This window comes from Mytilus trossulus, chromosome 8 (genome assembly GCF_036588685.1).
Source record: "Mytilus trossulus isolate FHL-02 chromosome 8, PNRI_Mtr1.1.1.hap1, whole genome shotgun sequence".
NCBI classification, from domain to species: Eukaryota; Metazoa; Mollusca; class Bivalvia; order Mytilida; family Mytilidae; genus Mytilus; species Mytilus trossulus.
This window is the reverse complement of record NC_086380.1, coordinates 32,786,707-32,808,134: the sequence shown is the minus strand read 5'-3', so window position 1 is coordinate 32,808,134 and position 21,428 is coordinate 32,786,707. Positions and strand designations below refer to the sequence as shown.

Below are 21,428 nucleotides of genomic sequence, written 5' to 3'. Positions count from 1 at the left end.
TTTTGTTGACATAAACATTATACATTTTGTTTAATTCAATAGCACTCATTCAATGTTATTGCTGCCATTTATAACTTGATGAAACTGTATATTTCTTGGATTTTCATTTATCTATGCTGCTAATGGTTAGCGTAGAATTTGCCGAACTATTCTTTTCCTTTTTGTTGTCCAATTCTACTTTCGTGAAGAATTTACTTTTTGTCTTTGTAATTTCTTTTGGAGAATTGACGATCCATTTTCGACGAATATGTTCTGAAATTGAAAGAAAAAAATAAATTCAATCTCCTGAACTTCTGAATTCATCATTTTTTCAGATCACAATTTTTATTTTATGAACCACATTTATAAAAATTACAAACATGTATACAAAATTTGAAAAAGTCACATTTTTTTTAACTTGTCCAGTACATTGGTTGAGATGCCCATATAAAGATGCGGTTATATGTAATAAAATTGTTTCCTCGAACATAGCTATATTTTTCAAAAACGATCTTCATTTTTTTTCATGACAATTAAAGGGGTTATGTATATCAACAACTTCTTATTTGCAGATTCTTTCAGGTCTAGGTTATTTTCGAAGAATATATTCAAGTCTATGTTTTACCATACCTGCTGTTACTCTGTGTCCGATTGATGTTAATAATAAGGTTAGCATCGAGAACGTCACTTCCTCTTTTTCTAACCATCTACGGAACACAAGAAAACACTTTTCTTCCTGACATAATGTTTTGTCATTTGATTTGTCAATTTCTTCTACCGCTATGCTCAACATTGCTGCTATTTGTTTCCATTTACTAGCTATATCACGAACTTTAGAAACCATAACAATGGCTTTAATTAGATTGATATCTGAAATGTATATTTATTTTTGTAATATGATGTACTATATTAATTTGTTGTATACCCAATTAAATTACAATATTATTAGGGTAATTGCTCGATTCGTTTCTTTAAATTATTACGTATAGTTTAAGTTTGCAGCCTTGTGTGCATATTGTTATTTTAATACATGTGATTAATAAATTTTGGTCCGTAAATGGCGTGTTTCAAGGATTATTTCTGTCCCTATCTAGCTGCCTTTGTTTACAAATTTCCTATTCGACTTTCCAGTCGCCGGACCTCTTTCTCTAGAATATGCACAAAACAGTTACTACTGGACGGTAAACAAAACTCATCAATCAATCATAAATTATATGTTTACATTTGAACTATGATTTGAGTTTTGATTGTAAATTTGTACGATGATTTTTTGGTAATTCTATAATATTTGCTCTTACCGTAGTTTGAATTAACACCAAAATTGTCTACCTGAAACAAAACAAAATATTATCTGTAAACTTTTATTTCACTGACATGGACATAAAATTCAGAAACATATGTTAGCAGCTTTAATCAGATATCGACCCCATCACATATAAAAAGTACATGAGATACAACAAGAATGTGTCCCCAGTACACGGATGCCCCACTCGCACTTTCATTTTCTATGTTCAGTGGACCGTGAAATTAGAACTCTAATTTTGCATTTAAATTAGAACATCAACTTCATCAAAAACTAACTCGATCAAAAACTCTAACCTGAAGCCGGACAGACGAACGAACGAACAGACGAACAGACGAACAGACGAACAGACGGACGGACGAACAGACGAACGGACGCACAGACCAGAAAAATAATGCCCCTCTTCTATCGTAGGTGGGGCACAACAATGTGTTAGATCTTAACACGTTCACAAACAACTCTGTATTATGTTCTTTACAACTTTAAGGAATCGAACAGAACTATTATAGATTCAAAACAGGATGTATTAACGCTTCTTAAACTATTATAGTTTTTCTCATGATTTTCGTTTTTTATATATATTTCATAGGCATTCTTAATTAAAAACTGTAATGATTGTTTTAAACATGCTTGTCTACAATCTCCAAACACCTTCCCGTTTTGTTCTTTTTTGTTGTGTATTGTCTTTTGGATAATTATTTGTGAGTCGTTTTTGCTTTAATATGTACAATGAGTTCAATGTATAACTTTTGTATAAAAAAGAAGATGTGGTATGATTGCCAATGAGACAACTATCCACAAAAAGACCAAAATGACACAAACATTACAAATTATAGGTCACCGTATGGCCTTCAACAATGAGCAAGCCCATACCGCATAGTCAGCTATAAAGGGCCTCGATAAGACAATGTAAAACAATTCAAACGAGAAAACTAACGGCCTTATTTATGTAAAAAAAATGAGCGAAAAACAAATATGTAACACATAAACAAACGACAACTACTTTGTAGTTCATTACTGATGAAGGTACAAGTATTGATGCAATCTAATCTAAACGGTACACCAGTACGTAACTACAGAAAACATATAATCTAAACGGTACATCAGTACGTAACTACAGAAAACAAATTCAGAAACAAACACTGAAACAAACGCAACTATTCTTTGCGTGTCTATTTAACATTATTTTCGATATCTTGATGTGCCCCAAGCCTGTCTTTCTGTTTCTGTATTAAACAGAGATTGCCGGAATTTTATTAAAGTTGATATTTCTAAGCAGCTACGTTAGTCGACATTAAACGAACCATCATCTGCTCAAACAGGTTATAAAGGCCTACATGCCCTTGTTGTGAGATCAGTGCCTCAAACTAAACAAACTTTATTTCAATAACAATAGTCCTTTGATACAAAACATTTCTTTATTGATGGATTATATCATAAATTACAATTACCCATAAAATTTTCGAGCTCTTTACTGTTACTTCTAGATTTTTCCTAAAAGAAAAACAACAAAAACAAATAGGTAACTAATAGCTAACTAGGATGTGAATTTAATTCATAGTCTCTGTATTAATAGAAATTGTAAAGTATTTTTCTTTGAATGTGTTGTGACTGGTTCAAAATCGATGTCTTACATAACATTTATATGCAGTTTTACAGAACGTTTATAGTTATAAATTAACTGTTAACAAAACTTTGAATTTTTGAAATACTAAGGAGTTTCTACCTTAGAAAAAGATAACATTATTTAGCAACACTTTTAAGAATTTTTGGTCCTCAATGCTCTTCAACTCGTAATTTATTTGGCTTTTTTTACATTTTTTTTTATTCGAGCGTCATTGATGAGTCATTTGTAGACGAAACGCGCGTCTTGGGTATATATAAAATTTCAATCCTGGTATCTAAGAGTTTATTTGAACGAGTCAATCGAATTGAGAACCATTCTGTTTGTTGTTATTGCTTAATTGTTTGTGTAACCTACGTAATTTGTGTTAAATAACGTAACAAAAATCGGACTTTTTCCTAAATGAAAGTGTTTGACAAGAAAATAATACTCTGCAAATATAGGAATAATTAAGCAATTATTTACCTTGGTACAGTGTGTCCAATTTCATTATATAAGGAAAATACATTGCCTTGTATTGTTTCTTTTGTTGAATAGTGTATATTAGTAAATTCACCTAACTTACATCTGCAACAATATATTTATATTGAAATAAAAATCAGATATAGGTTTCTAAATTACCATAATCAACAAACATACCAATGTTTTCTTGTGTCATACAAAAAATCAAAGCCATCTTTATCTTTTTTTAGAACCGAATTATGTCGAATATGTTCCTGCTCGGATCCTTCTTTCGCTGAAATGATGTACTCACCAGGATGATCTGGAATTTCAAAAGATTAGAAGTTATTTTAATAACGGCTTCTATTGGATTATCTATTATGTGTACTTGTATTTTACATTATGGAATTACGGATATGTTACAAATGTATACATGTCAAATAAAGAACCTGTCGTCTTTTCCTCGAACGTTACTAATCTCCGGACAATAAAAGAGAATTGTCAAAAGAATTACAATAACTGCCACTTGTATAGGATATACATATATATCCTTCTGAGGCACAAGATTAAATAACTTGTTTTTGATGAGGACTCGTGTTGCTCTATTTTTGTTTTCCTTTTAATGTTGTCTGTTTCCCTTTTTTCTTTTTCCCATGTAGCTTTCAATTGTTTTTCCACTTATTGTTTTCTTCTCCCATGGTTGTTTCTCCTTTTTGAACGGAAAACATTAGTTCATTTAATGTCGAAGCTATAATTCTTTTTATAAATAAACATTGTATAAATCAAAACAAAAATCGCACCTGCTTTTAAATTATTTCCCTCTTCAAATAAATGAGGTAGATGTACTCTCATTGGTTTCTCTGGTGGAAATTCTAGGATAACATTCAAAATTGTTGCAGTGGTTCCAGGCATTGACTACAAATATACATAACAAAAATTGTATGCATGTATGATCAATTGTAAGTTGTTTAGCTGGTATGTATCCTCCAAGTGCCATCAAGGTCCAACAACAATATACTTAAATATAAAAGCTCTAAAGGTGTTGACAAACATCTTTATGGTAATTATTTCAATTTCAAATATTTCGAAATCTTTTACTTCAGATATTTGTAAGTATTACAAAACGTAAAACTTGTATGATACAGTAAATGAAGAAACGAATCTTATTTTTTTTACCCCCTGCAAAAAAGGTAAAAACATCAGAAGCTTTAATTGGTATATGCAGCATTACAATAACCAGTATTAAAGAATTTTTAATTCATCGAATAATGTTCCTTGTGTCTATTTAATTTGCGAAATGGTATATAATTTGACTTAATATTATATTATGTTATTTCGTATGTTTCATTTAAAACAAAACTAGTAACACAAATTTATTTTTTCAAAATCAATCGAAAGTAAAAAAAAAACCATAGAGAATAAAGGTATAATAAGATGTGAAATTTTTGCTGCATATTGAAAAGATATAAACTATGGGTTAGAGATGTAAAACACTAAAATATCGCTACATTTGTCCACTGTGTGTAGCGAATTTATTTTGTCAAATTTAGAATTCTCTCTTTCCTTGTTTTGAAGAGTGTATTCTCATTCACAAGCAGACGAAACAATATCATTCTTGAGGAAAACTACAAAATGACACTAATTAACAAATCATTAAACAAAGTACATAGTTTCGATGTGTATACTCTACTTACCCGTATTGAAACTGAACAGCTATTTTTAAACGTATCTTTTGTAAATGAAACACTAGATTCAGTATCATATGATGGAAATACAGTTCTTCCTTCCTGTTGAACCTGATACCATTCAAATGGTCGGATCCCTTTTTCCGATTCATTCTTAACTGTCTCCATCGTACAAAAATGGAATGGGATGTGTTGTAGTGATGCGTGTATTCCTGTATTTGTCTGAAATATGATGTATACAATTAAACAGTGCTCCTTTTGTGTGTGTGCTTACTATGGTTTTTTTTTGGTTTTTTAAAAGTTCCTTCGTTATGTATCGATAACAGATAAAAAGCTCTTAAAATATTGATACTTTGTAGTCACAAGATAATGAATCATATGTGTTTTAAATGGTTTATATGCACTTTTATCGAAAGGTTTCACATAGAGAATGACTAATAATTCCAGAAACATTTTGTGTGTACAATTTTTTTAATTCGCTATTTTATTTGGTTGAATCTTGTTAAATGAGTATTAAAAGGTGATAGTTTAAGCATTAACTAGACTTGTCATTGTCTATATAATAATTATTCAAATTGTTATTTCAGTGCAATTTTGCAGATTGTTTTCATACTTTTTCAATCGACAACTGCCGGTATTACATATTAATTCTATATCATCATGTCCACGTTTATTTTCTCTCTTCTTTTTACAAATCTATTCATTGAAGCAACTTCATTGAATTTGATTTCATGAAAAACAAATGATGTATTCTGCTCAAAACGTATTATAACAAGCATACCGAACTCGAATGTTATTTCAATAGGGGAAAGTCAGTAAAAACTTACAAAATCAAATGTTACCTACAAACGGAGCGAGTGATTCTATATTCCTGACTTGGTATAGACATTTTTTCATGAAAAAAAGTTGGTAAAAACTGGATTTATTGCTAGCTAGATCTACTTTAACATGATTAAGACCTACCTCAAAACTGTATTGTGTCTCCCATACAGAATGCTTATCCTTTTTAGTTACAATTGTATTATATGTCATGTTTGGTTTGTTATATATAACTTCTAAATTGACAGATCCCTGAAATTTAACAAATACATTTTTATACGTTTTAGCAACAAAACGATGTTCTGCTTTGGATGTCAATAAGTGCTTGTTTACACTATTATTCTTGTACATTCTAAAATGTTTGCTGTAAAATATTGTTAATATTATCTTCAAATCCGTATTGCTATATGTAATATATTGATTATGCATATTGTTAAATGATAGGTGTTTTTTTTTCATTCATACTGCAGAAATTTAAACGTGCATACTAATATTATTCATATATGTAAATGTTCTGTAAATTTGATATTTGAACATTTAAAATTCAAAACAAATGTTAATACTGATTTGATTTTCCCTATTTTGAGTTTGAATACACATAGAGTTTTCTTTATTTGAGGCTGCATTCAAGTGGGAACAGAACATTGATCAATAAAAAAAATTACTTTGATGTTTTAAACATACTAAATTTCTCCCACTAACGACACACAATAATATTTACCTTCAAACTTACTTTCAAAAGTTTGTTATCTGAAGTGCAAAACATAAAGGAATTGCCACAAACTTTGTTCTTCGTTTTTCTAACAGCATCACGCCGCAAACAGGGTACTAAATAACATTCGATATCAATTTCTACAACAGATGACAGAGTAGGAACAGATAAAATTACCAATGTCTCTCCTGTTGAACCATATCCAAATCTGCAAAGGAGATCAAAATGATGTTAAGAAATCTATTGCGTTCGTTTGAATAATACATGTAATATAAGTAAGCAAATATAACAAAACATGAACCTTTTGTGATAAACACAATTAATAAACTAAATACCCTAAGAATGATTATGGCTAAGTTTGGTTAAATTTGTTTTAGTAATTTCAGAGATTTGTGTAAACAAAAATACAACAATTTATGAAAAAATTGACTATAAAAGGCAATAACTCATTAAGGGGTCGACTGCCAATTTTGATTATGTTGGCTTATTTGTATATCTTACTTTGCTGAACATTATTTCTGTTTACAGTTTATTTCTATCTTTAATAATATTCAAGATATTAACAAAAAAATGCGAAATATCCTTAAAATTACCAATTCATTGGCAGCAACCCAACAACATTTTTTTAACTCACGTGGTTGCTCTAAATGCTTAAGTTTCATAGATATAAGCCAAAAACTGTATTTTACCACTACGTTCTACTTTTTGAAATGTCGGCCATTTTTTATGGCGGGTTGGATCATCGGACACATTTTTAAAACTTGATACCTTAATGATGATTCTGGCAAAGTTTTGTTAAATTTGGCCAAGTAGTTTCAGAAGAGAATATTTTCGAAATTGTTTACAACGAAGGACGACGGACGCCAATGACGAAACGCTCACTTTGCCTGGGCCAGGTTAGCTTATAACGGAATTAAAATCAAAATGCAATAAAAGATCAGATTGATGCTTGCATTATTACTTTAAATCAGATACAACTCAAATGGTTGGGGACTGAATGTCTCAGTGTATCATACCTATTATTAGTTGAATACTAATCTAACTAACCGTTATTGTTTTTTCTTCATTTAACTTAACTTTTATTATCTATCATTTTCAGCAGATAAACTTCCGAATATATTTTGTTCACTCTATCAGAGTTCATTATGAATTTGTTATAAATCTATGAGACCTCTAATGACTAATAGTTTATTGTAGTCTTCCAGAAGAAAACAATGAATTACTTCCCCTTTTAATGACAGAACTACAATAAATATAACCATATTCGTATCTATTGTCTACAAACAATTTAAATAAATAATAAACTTTTATATTCTATTTGAAGTTGTAGTGTATAATAAAAAATTAAAAACAACTCATAAAACATCAAATAATGAAAACTTCTGATTAATATTTAACCTTATATCAAAGACTAGCTTTCAACCCTTGTAAGATCTATCGGAACATGACCTTATTGATCAAAAACAACTATCCTTCACTCTGCCACTGTTGTTGTATCTGTGACATTCAATAGCCCAGTGAAAGGATTAGATTTAATTCTGAGACAAAGAAGCGGGTATTCTTCTTCAGTAGAAATACCTGTGCCGACATCTCAGGAACATAAACCAAACAGATATGCAATAAATTAAAGAGTCAACTTTTCCAATGCGTGGGAACAGAATATTTCATTTCTGCACTGTGAGCACATAAGCTAGAATATGTAATCGTCATCAAAATGGATTTGATGTATCGTAAGTTAATATCCAATCATTTTGGAAAGACAAACATTAAAATGTTCTGAAATTGTCACAATGAACAACAGGGGTCTTTCCTTCACTAATCCCAACATCCAAGTCATGATAAAAAGTGATGATAAGTGAAAAGTTGCATTAATCTGACAGTTCCCTATCTCATGAATGACAATTTCTTAAACATTATTTATGTTTACAATTTATTTCTATCTATACTAATATTCAAGCTAATAACAAACTATTTCCTAAAAATTACCAATTCAGGGGCAGCAACCCAACAACAGGTTGTCTGATTCGTCCGAAATTTTCAGGATGGATAGATCTCCTGATAAATATTTGCTCTAAATGTTTTAGTATACAAGTCATATCCTGCATTTTACCTCCTATGTTCTATATTAAGCAATGTCGGCAATCTTGGATGGCAGGTTGGATCATCAGACACAATTTTTAATCTAGATACCTTAATGATAATTGCGACCAAATTTGGTTAAATTTGGCCCAGAAGTTAAATTTTTAAACAAGTTAACGACGAAAGACGACGGATGCCAAGTGATGAGAAAAGCTCACTTGTCCTCGGACCAGTTGAGCTAATAAAGGAATCAAAATCAAAATGCAATCAAATAATATAAGATTGCTGCTTTTGCTATTACTTTAAATCATATGCAACTGAAATGGTTGGGGACTGAATATCTCAGTTGATCACACCTATCACATGTGGATTACTAATGTATTTGCCCAATAGTGTATTTTTTTTTTTATTTAACTTAACTTTTATTATCTATCATAGCAGATAAATTTCAGAATATATAATTTGTTCACTCAACCAGAGTTAATCATTAATATAGTTATAAATTTATGAGTCTCTAATGACTAGAGTGTCGTTCAGAAAAAAAATGAATGACTTCCCCTTTAAAAGACAGAACTACATTAAATATAACCATATTCCTATCTTTTTCTACAAACAATTTGAATTAATAATAACCTTTTATATTCTATTTGAAGTTGAAGTACATAATCAAAAAATTTTAAGAACTCAAAATACATCAAATAATGAAAATCACTAATTAACATTTAACCTCGTGTCTAAGACAAGCTTTCAACCCTTGTAAGATCTATCGTACATTGACTAGGTTGATCAAAAACATCTATCCTACACTCTGCCACTGTTGATGTATATGTGACATTCAATAGCCCAGTGAAAGGATTAGATTGAATCATGAGACAAAGAAGCAGGTATTCTTCTTCTGTAGAAATACCTGTGCCGACATCTCAGGAACATAAATCAAACAATAAAGCAGTAAATTAAAGACTCAACTTTTCCAATGCATGCGTACAGAATAATTCATTTCTGCACTTTGATCATGAGCACATAAGCTAGAATATGTAATCGTCACCAAAATGCCTCTGATGTATCACAAGTAAATATCCAACATTTTTGGAAAGGAAAACTTTAAAATGTTTGGTTATTATCACCAAATCAAAAGAGAGCTTTCTTTCACTAATCACAACATTCAAGTCATGAAAAAAGTGATAATGAGTGAAAATTTGCTTTAATCTGACACTACCCTATCTCATGATTGAAAATAAACCAATACATGTGCAAACTTTTAGGCAATATAAATTTCGTAACAATTTGCTATCAACCTGTTAATGTATTATTGGGATAAATCAAATGGAAAGACAGCATTATAATTTGCATTAAATCAAAAGGCTTTCAAAAGCCTGAAACGCTCACTTGTAAGATAGACCTTGACCTAGTGAATACTTTACTTTCTGATCTTATTTGCTCCAAATGCTTTAATTTTTTAGATATAAGTCAAAAACTGCATTTTATCTTAATGTTCTATTTTCAATCATGGCGGCAATGTTTTCTGAGGAAACAGAAAATTAAACACAAACTTCATTCTAAATCACCTTAGAATTATTCATCCTAAATTTGGTTTAACTTGCTTCTAATCATTTCAGATGAGAAGATTTTTTAAAGTTAGAAAACATGATAAACAAATTCGGTAAAACTGTCCTTAAAGGGTGGGCAATAACCCCTTAAGGAGTCAATTTACTATTTTGGTCACGTTGACATTTATCTAGATCTTATTTCACTTAACATTTTTGCTATATATATCTTTACCAGTTCTTTATATGTCTATCTATGCTAATATTCAAAACAATAACCAAAAACTGCAAAATTTCCTTAAAGTTACCAATTAGTGGCGGCAACCCAACAATGGTTTGTTTGATTCGTCTTATCTTTTACTCTAAATACTCAAGTTTACGAGTTATAAGCTGAAAACTGCATCCCCCCCCCCCCAAGTTCTATTTGAAGCCATAGCGGCCATATTTGTTGATAGATCAAAACTTCGGATACAATTTATAAACTTATACCCTACGAAACATTCAGTTAAAGTTTGAAGGTATTGTGTCCAGTAGTTTCAGAGGAGAAGATTTTCAACATTGTTTACGCCGACAGACGACGTTGATGACGACAGACAGACGACGGATGCCGACGGGCGACGACGACTGATGCCAAGTGTTGGCACAAGCTCACATTGGGGCCCTTCGGGTCCGGATAGGGAAAGAGAAAACCTTTGAAAAGTCTCACTACCAAAAAAGACTTATAAACAATCGTCAATCCATCTAAGGTCAACTAAGCATTAGGACATATAAGTCATGCACGAAATCTAAAAAAAATAAAGTCTTCAAAGTATGAATTGCAAATGTAACAATTCTTATGAAAGATCGCATAAGTGAAAAAAACTATAAAATGTTTATACGCACATATATTTAGTAGCAAACTCATTCCACTGGACGTTTAAACAATCCAGCTTCGTTCGATATTTGTCAAGTTCTATCATTTTGATCATCATTTTAGCTGTCAATTTATGTCGTTCTAGATCATTTTTCGTCATTAAATTCGTCATATGTTTTAATTTTTCAAGCTAAAATAGAAATATAATCATAAAACTTACTTATTAATATGTATTACAGCTAGTGCGCACGTAAAATGCGATTATACCTAACACGTTGTGTACCTGTTTCAAGTCGGACTATCTTTACCATTTCTTGTTTGTTTTATTTGTCTCTCTTTTAATATCTGGTTTTATTTCGATGGAGCCGGTCTTGTTCATAAAATGTAGTTCGGTGTACTGTCTGGTTGTTTTGACGGTTTTTTTTTCTTTTCACATTTTCACATTTTTTTTTTAATATTTCATCTGTCTTTCATCAGTTTTTAGAGTTCCATATGCTACAACGATATCCGCCAAATTTAAAATGCTCACAACAAATATGTTAACCCTTCTAACGAACCTGAGATAACCAAGTTTTGGCGGGTTAGCTCAGTTTTTGTTTTCTTTAATTATTTTATTGGCTTATCTTTTTGTTGCCTTTGGTATTGCCAGTTTCTACGCGACTCAGATGAGCATTGAATGTCCCATTGGTATGTCCCGTCTTCTTTTTTGCTATCAAATGAGTGGTTTTCTTTTTCTTTTTCAGAACAATATTTGTATTTCAATTCCTGGTTTAGGGTATCACCAGCATGTCAGCAATTATGTGTTTGCACACATTATCATCGATGTAATCGCACTAAGTCTTATAACTTAACAAAATGTTGAATTGTTGGTTATACTAAGAACTTTCTAATCCGAAGTAGATTACCTCAGCTGTTGCAAACTTTTTCGGGATTGTGGGTCCTCGCTGTTTTTTCAACTTTCTTTGTAATTCATTTACCTTTTATAACTCTTTAATTCTAGAGTCGCTAGTGGTTCGTTGTTTTTTTTTACGAAAGACGCGTCTGGGGTACGAAAATATAATCCTGTATCTCTTATCACTTTTGTTTAAGTATTTATCATATATTCTACTCAGTATGAACCTGTATAAACTGAAGTAAAATCAAAGTGTAGTCAAAGTGTCTAAGATCATCAATACTTACACATTCTTGGAGTTTCTCTAACTCATTCCTGTTTCGCTTGACCCCTAAATTAAACAAAATAATCACTAAAAACCAACCTTTAATTTCTTTGAAGGCGTTTGGTGTGTGTGGATTTTAAGTGTTTCACTTTAAACAACTCATTGTCAAGATATGTAAAAAAAAAAACAAGAAAAAAGGCCCATTCTTGACTAGGTCAATCTACGCACAAATGTGTGCCTGTACCATGTCAGGCTTTTAGATACTAGTAAAATAATACGAAGATGTGGTATAATTTCTAGTGAATCAGCTATCCAGCAGTGTAGGTATAATAAAACGGATAGAGCCATCGACCCTTCTATCATGTTTTTCTCTTGCAATAAAAACGTTTTCTTAGTCATTCCATATCCCATATGTTATAATACTTACAGGAAAAACAACATCTGTCTATGAACCATTGCACCATTTTGTCTACTTTATACCAGAAATGTGCATTTAGTTTCTCGTCGTAAATAAGGGTTCCCTTTTTCAAACCTTCTTTTACGTCGTTAAATGATATAGTCAACAGCACAAAAAACACGTTCACTAGAGTTATCGTCACTGACATAGTGTATATTCCAAAGTAAATCTTTACTAGTATATCATCAAATTCTTCAGACTCGTATGTCATCATTGCTAATAATACAGTCACTAAAGTGTTAATAGATTCTGGCATACTTCTAAAAAGCTCATGTTGTCTGCCTATTGTGAGATATAGGAGAGCAGCAAACGCTATTAATTCCAAAGCAATAATAAATATAAATGCAAAAATTGCTGTTCTTGCTATCTTTAAAGATGATACAAGCATGAAGAAGTGATAATTAAATTCCAATGGCTTTAGAAGATCCAATGTTATTATGAAGAGAACTGCTGCAAGGCAACCGTTGTAGGCAGCATCGTACAATCTTACTAGCTCAAAGGATACGTATCGTCCTAACAAAGCAAAGAAATACATCATATTATAAGTCTTTAATATTGATTGGTAGATTGAAGGTTTTATATGAATATTAAAAAAATCAAATTCAAGCTTAACATGTAGCTAAAAGAGCAATATGGCGAACAAATCCTGTCCAACATAATCATTATCTCTATGTATGATAAAATCAAGTGAACAACAAATTCTTGTATTAAAATCTTGTTAGAATAAAGTTTTTACTGCCACTGAGTGTCAGATTCAATCAATCATTTACTTCCGGAAAATGTCTGTATCTAGTCAGGAATATATCAGGTGTTTGTCGCTTAGTCTGTTAATTGAAAGTGTTTGATTTTGTCAGTTTTTAACGACTTTCCCGTCCAATTTGCTCTGAAATTCGTAGTTTTTGTCATACTTCTTTCGATACTCCTGCTGGTGGATAAATTCTGTGTGATTGATTGTCTTATCAACCCAGTAACCAGTTCTTCGATACAAATATGAGTTTACGGATACAGTTTTACTTCAATTGACTATTATAAAATGTTGAAGGTCATTTTTATTCAAGAAATCCCTCATGCATAGCGCTGAATCTTGTTCGGATTTGTATTGACATTTTGTCTTTTTATGTTTCATTAGATTTAAACGTTTGCATAAGTTCTTTTTCCTCATTTATTCAGATCTCGATCATAACTGAAGAAACAAACAACTATTGACATTATTTTTTTCTAATATCAGTATCAGGAAACTTAATGTATTGAGTTTCTTATATTTTTGATAAACATTAAGTTTTAATTTTATTTATAATACGAAGAATGCGATAAATAAAACAAACATAAGTCTTCTTACCTATACTTTTCTTTAAAAGTGCTATAGCTGATATTGTAGCATCTATTCTTAGTATACAGCAGACGATAGCCACAATACCAAATGTCAATTCCATTAAACGTAAATAGGTGGATATACGTAATAACGCACGTGTTCTCCAACGATAGAAATTCACAATAAATAAAACAAATCGTACCAACATAACAATTATAAAAATGAATTGCAGTAAAAGTACCAAGTAGTCTATTGCATAGACGTAAGGATAAAGATTAGCAGACCATACTTCCGTTGTCAAAGTTATACTTCCGGTTGTTGGTAGTTCAAAAACAATTTTGATATGACTGAATAAACGTGTATTCGCATTATACGTCACTACATCTAGGAACAGTGCCCTAGTCCGATAATCAATCCAACTGCTTTCTTGTAACAAGTTTAAATATTTTGTAACTAGGCTCTGTTTTGGTCCAAGATCAATATAATAACCGTCCGGTCCGTATTTTCCATGCTGCCCATTGTAGGTTGAATCTCCCGCAGATTTTCTTTCGCCGAAGTTATGAAGAAAACTGTATTGAAATTCTTCGTTTTCATCAAAACAATCGGTTTCGTTGAATTCTTCCCAAGCTAAGATAACAAACGTTAGAAAATTATTACTTAAACAATGTTTAAAAAAATTATTGTGTTTTTACCCTTAATCATATTTTTGCCTTACTAACTTATTTTTATTCGAGCTTCACTGATGACTCGTTTGTATACGACACGCACGTATGGCGCAAATATAAAATTTCAATCTTATTATACTAGTATATGAGGAATGCATTTGTGGAAAACAAAAAGAGATGATGAAAAGTAATAAAATCACAAAAATACTGATCTCCGAGGAAAATTCAAAAAGGAAAGTTCCCGATCAAATGGCATTTTAGCAATAAAATCATTATTACAACGATAGATTCTAACATTTTAAAAGTATAAAAGAAACAAATAGTTGTAATCTTGTCCAAATTATTTTTTACATGTTGTTCCTATTTTCAATAGATTTAACGACATGGCAATTTTTAATTGTTAGTGATGAAACGATTTTTTGATTAAAAATATGAACATACAAGTACAAAAATGTCTGTTTTCCGTCGTCTTTTTACTGAATGTTGGTATACATGTATCAACTGCGTTCCTCGTTACATCTGGCCCACTACAGTTACCTGTCAAAACAGTACAAGACACAAAAGAATTTAAAACAGTGCTACAAATTCTTGTTGAATGATATCGATCGATTGACATATAAACATGTAAATCCTTATGAAAAAGGTTTTGTAAGTTTCCGTTTCTTGTTTTTGCTTTTAAAGATCTTGCAAAAAAAGGGTGATTTTTAGTCTATCGTTACCTAATTTTCAGCTGATAAAGTATCATTCAAAATAAATTAACAAAGATGGCAGTATGCTATACCCGCGTTTCATATACATAGAACTTTTAAGTCATGTAAGTGGCATACACTCATTTGTAAAGCACTGAAATCTTTAAATACCGAACAATTTAGCATAAGTGTAACTATTTTTCATTAACTGTGAGAAGTAAAAATACTGAACTCCTAGGAAAATTCAAAACGAAAAAAGACCCTCATCAAATGGCAAAAACAATTTATAAAACACATCTAACGAATGTACAACAACTGTCATATTCCTGATTTGGTACAATTTTTATTAAAATTAAAATTTGGAAAACGGTCTATATCTACAGAACATAGTTCAACATATACACGCTTCAACTTCAGTGTCACAGACCCCTCCTTTTTTCAATTATTTTGAATTGGGTATCGTAAAAAAAAATGTAAATTTCTAAATTTACATACCCTGAACTCTGATTTGGCGCAATCGTGACAATGTGATACGAAAGTTGTACGCATTTAACGTAAATCTCTGTACGTATGCTGGGCGAAGGAGTTCGTCATCTTCTGATTCCCACCATTTGGGGTAAACAGCACGGTTAAAGGTAGTTTTAATCCAGTCATAAATCTCGTTGGTTGAATTGGGCTTAAAATAGAAAATAAAGTGAATGATAATCACAACATTATACTTCAGATCTTGTGGTTGTTTTCTGACACTTTTTAGTTTTGTTCCACATCTGAACCACTGTTGATCACTAACTATTTATAACATGTTTAACCCCGCCGCATTTTTTGCGCCTGTCCCAAGTCAGGAGCCTCTATCCTTTGCTAGTCTTGTATTATTTTAATTTTAGTTTCTTGTGTACAATTTGGAAATTAGTATGGCGTTCATTATCACTGAACTAGTATATATTTGTTTAGGGGCCAGCTGAAGGACGCCTCTGGGTGCGGGAATTTCTCGCTACATTGAAGACCTGTTGGTGACCTTCTGCTGTTGTTTTTTTGTATTTGGTCGGGTTGTTGTCTCTTTGACACATTCCCCATTTCCATTCTCAATTTTAGTTTACATGTCATCTAAGAATAAAACAGTTTTACTAACAACAACTAATGCTTAGAATATATGAGATGTTCATTTCTACATTATTTTTCTTTACGTGTTCAATATATAAATTAATTCACATTCGAGCTTCCAACAAATCCAATCTTTCAGAATGATCTACTCACTGTATAAACTGTAGAAATGGTTTGCAATAAATGTTCATTCTGGCGATATGCTGTTGGTACATCACTATGCGAACAAATAAGTGCCACAAGTACCACATACATCATCATTCCTAACCAGGACTGAAATTTTGACCACATTCGTTTGTCTAGCTGTGCTTGTGTACGAGCGACAACTAATTCAGCCTCTTCTTTTTCTAAACCAGGAAAATCTGGATACATACACGATTCCTGCTGGGTAATTGTTGCCTCTCCCTTTTCTGTAATAAAAATAACATCCGGATTGAGACAATCATTTAAAACATAACAAAACCAAACAAATGTTAGTCGAAGGTTCATTTTGCCTGACGGAGTAAAAACTTAGTTTTGTTAAAAATTCTAGATTTATAAAAAAAAAAAAGAAATTAGGAAAGGAATATTGCCCTTTATTACAAAAGTAACTTTCACTTTATAATTTTGTGAACTCTCGTATATGTCATTACAAATAGCTATGGATGTTACCGATTTAAGAACTAGTTTAATCTTTCGTAACCTACCAAGATCTGTAACATATTCAGTTTTTTCTACAACCGGAACTACCATGTTTTTGTCGGCTAACTCTCTGCTTCCCATCTTTTTAAATAGGCATGCTACTAAAATGGCTAATAAAATTGCCTGAATAGAAAAAACAAAAATTCAGTAAATTCGGATATGATAAAGTCTGCTTATAAAAAAATCATATTTCAGTTCAATGTCCAATTAAGGAAAAACACAACAAACCCTGCAACCTTAGTTTATTTTTTGTTTACTTCAGAACATTGCGAATCATACGTTTGATTTCGTGTTTCTTCCATAAATTAAAATACTAGATAATAGATTTTGTAGAAGCCTAGCTTGTCATAGTGCTCCATAACTGCTTCCAGTGTGTATATACAATATCTTTTTATTTGACTGCTGTACCAGATGTAATCACATTGCTTTATATGACATTTTCTAATTTGTCTTCCATATTATACTGAATTGGCCCGTCCATGATGATGCAAGAATTCGACTGCCAATGCAAAATAAGAATACCAGTATATGAAAAAAGGGACAGAACGTTGGGCGTGATACAGATGACTTGTAGACCCAAAAAGAGTTGTTTAATAGTTTCTGTTGCGTTCAGAGAATGTGTCAATATCCCTACACAATAAATAGGAATAAAGCATCTCTATCTGCTTACACTCCCGTAGCACCTGAGATCACCCCCAGTTTTTGATGGGGTTCGAGTTATTTAGTTTTTAGTTTTCTGTGTTGTATCTTTGTACTATTATTTGTATATTTTTCTTTTTTTTAAGCCATGGCGTTGTCAGTTTTTTTTTCAATCTATGAGTTTAACTGTCCTTCAAGTATCTTTCGTCCGTCTTGGTTGTATTGCTAGTTACATGCATATGCGAACAATTTGATAAATAATTCAATGCTCACCTTCACAGGTTCTAGGATTACAACACTCTGGAAAATAGCCAATACAAATGAAACCATCCATTCCAATGACTTGGCTCCACCCCATTGTAGAGAGTATAAGAATACAAACGTTCCACTTGCTCCGACACACAAAAATACCAAAATGTAAGCAAGAAAGATAAACCACCATGGTACATGACAACCGGCAGTTTTTTCTCCTTTAAACTTTCTGTTTTTAAATATCAAAACTAATAACATACTTGGAACCAATGCTATTAGACCAGACATCAATCCAACGTAAAATTGTTTGTAGTTTAACTTAAGCGGCCCTACACTTATCGTCTGCATCTTGTTGTCGTCTGGTGTGTCATACCACATTGCAGACGATATCATAGCCAGGAACAATAGAGCCAATAAACACCATAACCTCTGAACTCTTGTAAACCGACTACATCTGGGTCTTTTGAAAAGCGACACCCACAAATGATCATCGAAAAGCTTCTTTTGCGTCAAGTTATGGAATAATGTATCGGTTTCAATATGGTTTTCATCGAGAACGTCTACACTCCGCCATGTTTTGCCGTCTTCGCTATCTAAAGATAGCCATTTACCACACAAAAATATGTATCTGCAAATATTCAATAAACTAGAAACATAAAATGTCGTCAATAATGTAAATACAATATTATCATTAAAGAGTATGATCTGTAAAAGTTTGAAGTGTTTAATTCATTATGTTTTGTATCCAAATTTACGTTTTTTTTCTGATAGTTTCGTTTTTTCTCCATTACAAAATTATTTTAAGAACATTTTAAGAAAGTTAAAGAAAACAACGAGAAAGCAACCAAATATCACATAAATCACCAAAGAGGTAAACATACATAGTTTTTTTACCCAAATTTTACCACAGTTAAAGCAGAATTTTAACTGTTTCACATATTTTATTCTTATTCCAGCAATATCCACTAATGCCAGCCGATCGTTTTCGCAAAATAGACCAGTTGTACAATATAGAAAAGTAAAAGCTAAAATAATTGATCACAGAATGTATATATTTCTTAATTAGTGGTCATAATGTTGCATGTGGATTTTTTTTTAACAGTGTTTCTGTTGTTTAGTTGTTTTCCTTTTATAGTTGATGTGCCTACCTCAGTTTTGGTTTGTACCCCCGGATTGTTTTTTCTCTTTAATGATTGATGCGGATTGAACAGCGGAATACTGTCTTTATTTTTTGCTATTTTCATTGGATCACTAATCAAGTTAACGATTCATATTCTTAAAAATCGAATGCTTCTTTTTAGAATTATATAAAAAAAAACGTTAAAGATCTTCATAATGAAAATATGCACCCATATATCAATGCTATTAATCAACTGTTTAACTTCAAAAAAGGAGGCATTTATTTCTAAGTTTGACACCTTTTTTTGTGTATATGCTACTAGATTTAGAGCATAAAAACAAACGTTTGCGTTTGTAATCCTACGCCTGGTTGGACCTTTTGAAAGGAGAGGATGTGTAGCTGCATTTGGAAAGAAAGTAAATTATGATTTTGGATAGCCTCGCTATTGTTTCTGTCAATCAAATTTACGGATTCTAATGAAACGTTTACGTGGTATAACTTAATACCAATCTTTAACATACCTTTCAGACGACTCTGCCTTTATAACAGTAATTTTTTGTAGAAGCCATGCTGTCTTTTCGTCCACGTTATCATGCCATACTTGTACTGTCTTTAAGTCTCCGAGATCTTTATGTAGCCTCATTTCAAAATGTGATGATGTTCCACGCGTAAAATTCTGATAAAAATGAAAACTAGTTCTGTTATTCTTTTTGCAAAAAATCAATAAATACCATTGTTGTTCAATTAACATGTTAAGATTAATAATCGAATACTACTATCATAATTTTTCCAACATAATATCACCAATGTAAAGTATTAATTTATGTGTGATGCTTGCATAAGCCGATATCACACCGCGTACAGCCGTTTTTTGTTGGGTTTTTGATGCTCAATTTTAGATTTTAATGAGTGTTTTGTAGACTAGTGTTTGTCTAGATCTGTTTGTACTTTTTTTTCAATATTACCATGAGTTTGCTGTCTCTCTTATGAGGTTTTATCTAAATTTTGGTACCTTTAAAGTCTTTTTCTTTTTAAATAATACGAAAGATTGTTTTCATAAACAAACCGAAGGTGACAGACGCTCATCAAAAAGAAAACACATTATCAAGCCATTAACTTGAAAAACTTTCCTTTCATTCTCTCACTGCAATACTTTACCAAAATGAGTATGTATGTGCAGAATACTTAATATAATATAATGAATGGAGATACATGCATTTTTGTCCATTGTTCTGTATCCAATAAATTCTATCTAACCTTTCGTGTGCCGTCGTCTAGTCTTCGGGTGCCAGACGAGGCATCTTTCCCGATGATATTAACGTATACCGATGATTTCATTACTTTAGGTGATGTCATAGAGGTCTCTACAGATAAAAAGTACACTACTGCTGCGGAGTTTGAATTATCCATCAAAGGTAGGAAACTCCACTAGAAATAAATTGGTAATGGTAAGTATAAATTCTAGTTTTACATTGAATGGAAAGTCATTCCGAAATAAATGAAAAGGCAGAAATATAGATATCCTTACTAGAAAAAGTGAGCTGTATATTCCTATATTATTCACTTATTAAAGGTTAAGGTCCATTACATTTGGTCTTTTGTTTATAAATATAAGGTTAATTTTTCTATATGAACGTCATGTTTAATATTCCGTCCAAATACTTTCCAAAGGCTAAAGTTAGAAATGACTTGTTTGCTATTTGACAAAAAGTTACCAAAAAAAAGACCCTCAGGTCAGAATGACATGAGGTAGTTACAACCACTGTTTCAGAAATAATTACAACATAATGTATTTTCTTGTGTGAAAAAGGCCACTGGGTCTTGTCTTTATACCAACAAAATGTAATGTGGCTTATCTTATCTAAATAATATATGTGCTAACATTCTCACTATTACGAGTACCTGCTAAAATCTGGGTGTATTGTAAAGTTGTGTATACATCTTATAGTCGGTTGAAAGTTTGGCGCCTTTTTTTCGTTATTGTACAAATGTGCAGACGACATTTGATAAAATTTACTTTCTGACTTGAAATTACACAAATTGAACTATCTTCATTTGTTTATGAATTTGTTTGACACTACTTTATTTTGTTGATGTAAAACAAAGTTTGAAAAATACAATTTAAAGGTGAAACCAATATTCCACTTTCAAGAAGAAAATACACGGCCACATACGTGTTTGCATAATTAGCATGAACAACATAGTTTTTGTTCTATGCTATACGTAATAATATAAAAACAAAAAGCTTAAAATAAAGCCTGCAACACGTTACCATAATTTCATCACTCTTGTCTGCTCGATACAAAGGAATTGTCA

At 31.5% G+C, this 21,428-nt stretch overlaps 1 protein-coding gene across 1 annotated transcript; it reads right to left on the bottom strand.

Moving 5' to 3' along the window:
• Positions 1–101: 101 nt before the first annotated feature.
• On the bottom strand, positions 102–20,468 carry LOC134727588 (polycystin-1-like protein 2). The gene is made up of 20 exons (XM_063591968.1): positions 20,370–20,468; positions 19,634–19,788; positions 18,014–18,620; positions 17,107–17,224; positions 16,574–16,830; positions 15,815–15,995; positions 15,072–15,167; positions 13,993–14,592; positions 12,624–13,166; positions 12,219–12,262; positions 11,069–11,229; positions 6,585–6,771; positions 5,996–6,103; positions 5,042–5,254; positions 4,148–4,262; positions 3,546–3,669; positions 2,734–2,776; positions 1,278–1,308; positions 610–849; positions 102–252 (listed from the first exon to the last, which is right to left on the bottom strand). The coding sequence occupies exons 1-20, from the start codon at positions 20,466–20,468 to the stop codon at positions 104–106; spliced, it is 4,071 nt and encodes a 1,356-aa protein (XP_063448038.1). The 3' UTR covers positions 102–103.
• Positions 20,469–21,428: the final 960 nt, after the last annotated feature.

What these genes read in the sequence shown, in the direction of transcription:
- LOC134727588 (XM_063591968.1), bottom strand. Translation starts at nt 20,468, where the DNA reads ATGACATCACCTAAAGTAATGAAATCATCGGTATACGTTAATATCATC. An exon ending in TGAATATGTTACAGATCTTG is followed by an intron (nt 16,831 to 17,106) that starts GTAGGTTACGAA and finishes TTTTTATTACAG; the next exon opens with AAAAGGGAGAGGCAACAATT. An exon ending in CCATTTCTACAGTTTATACA is followed by an intron (nt 15,996 to 16,573) that starts GTGAGTAGATCA and finishes TTCTATTTTAAG; the next exon opens with CCCAATTCAACCAACGAGAT.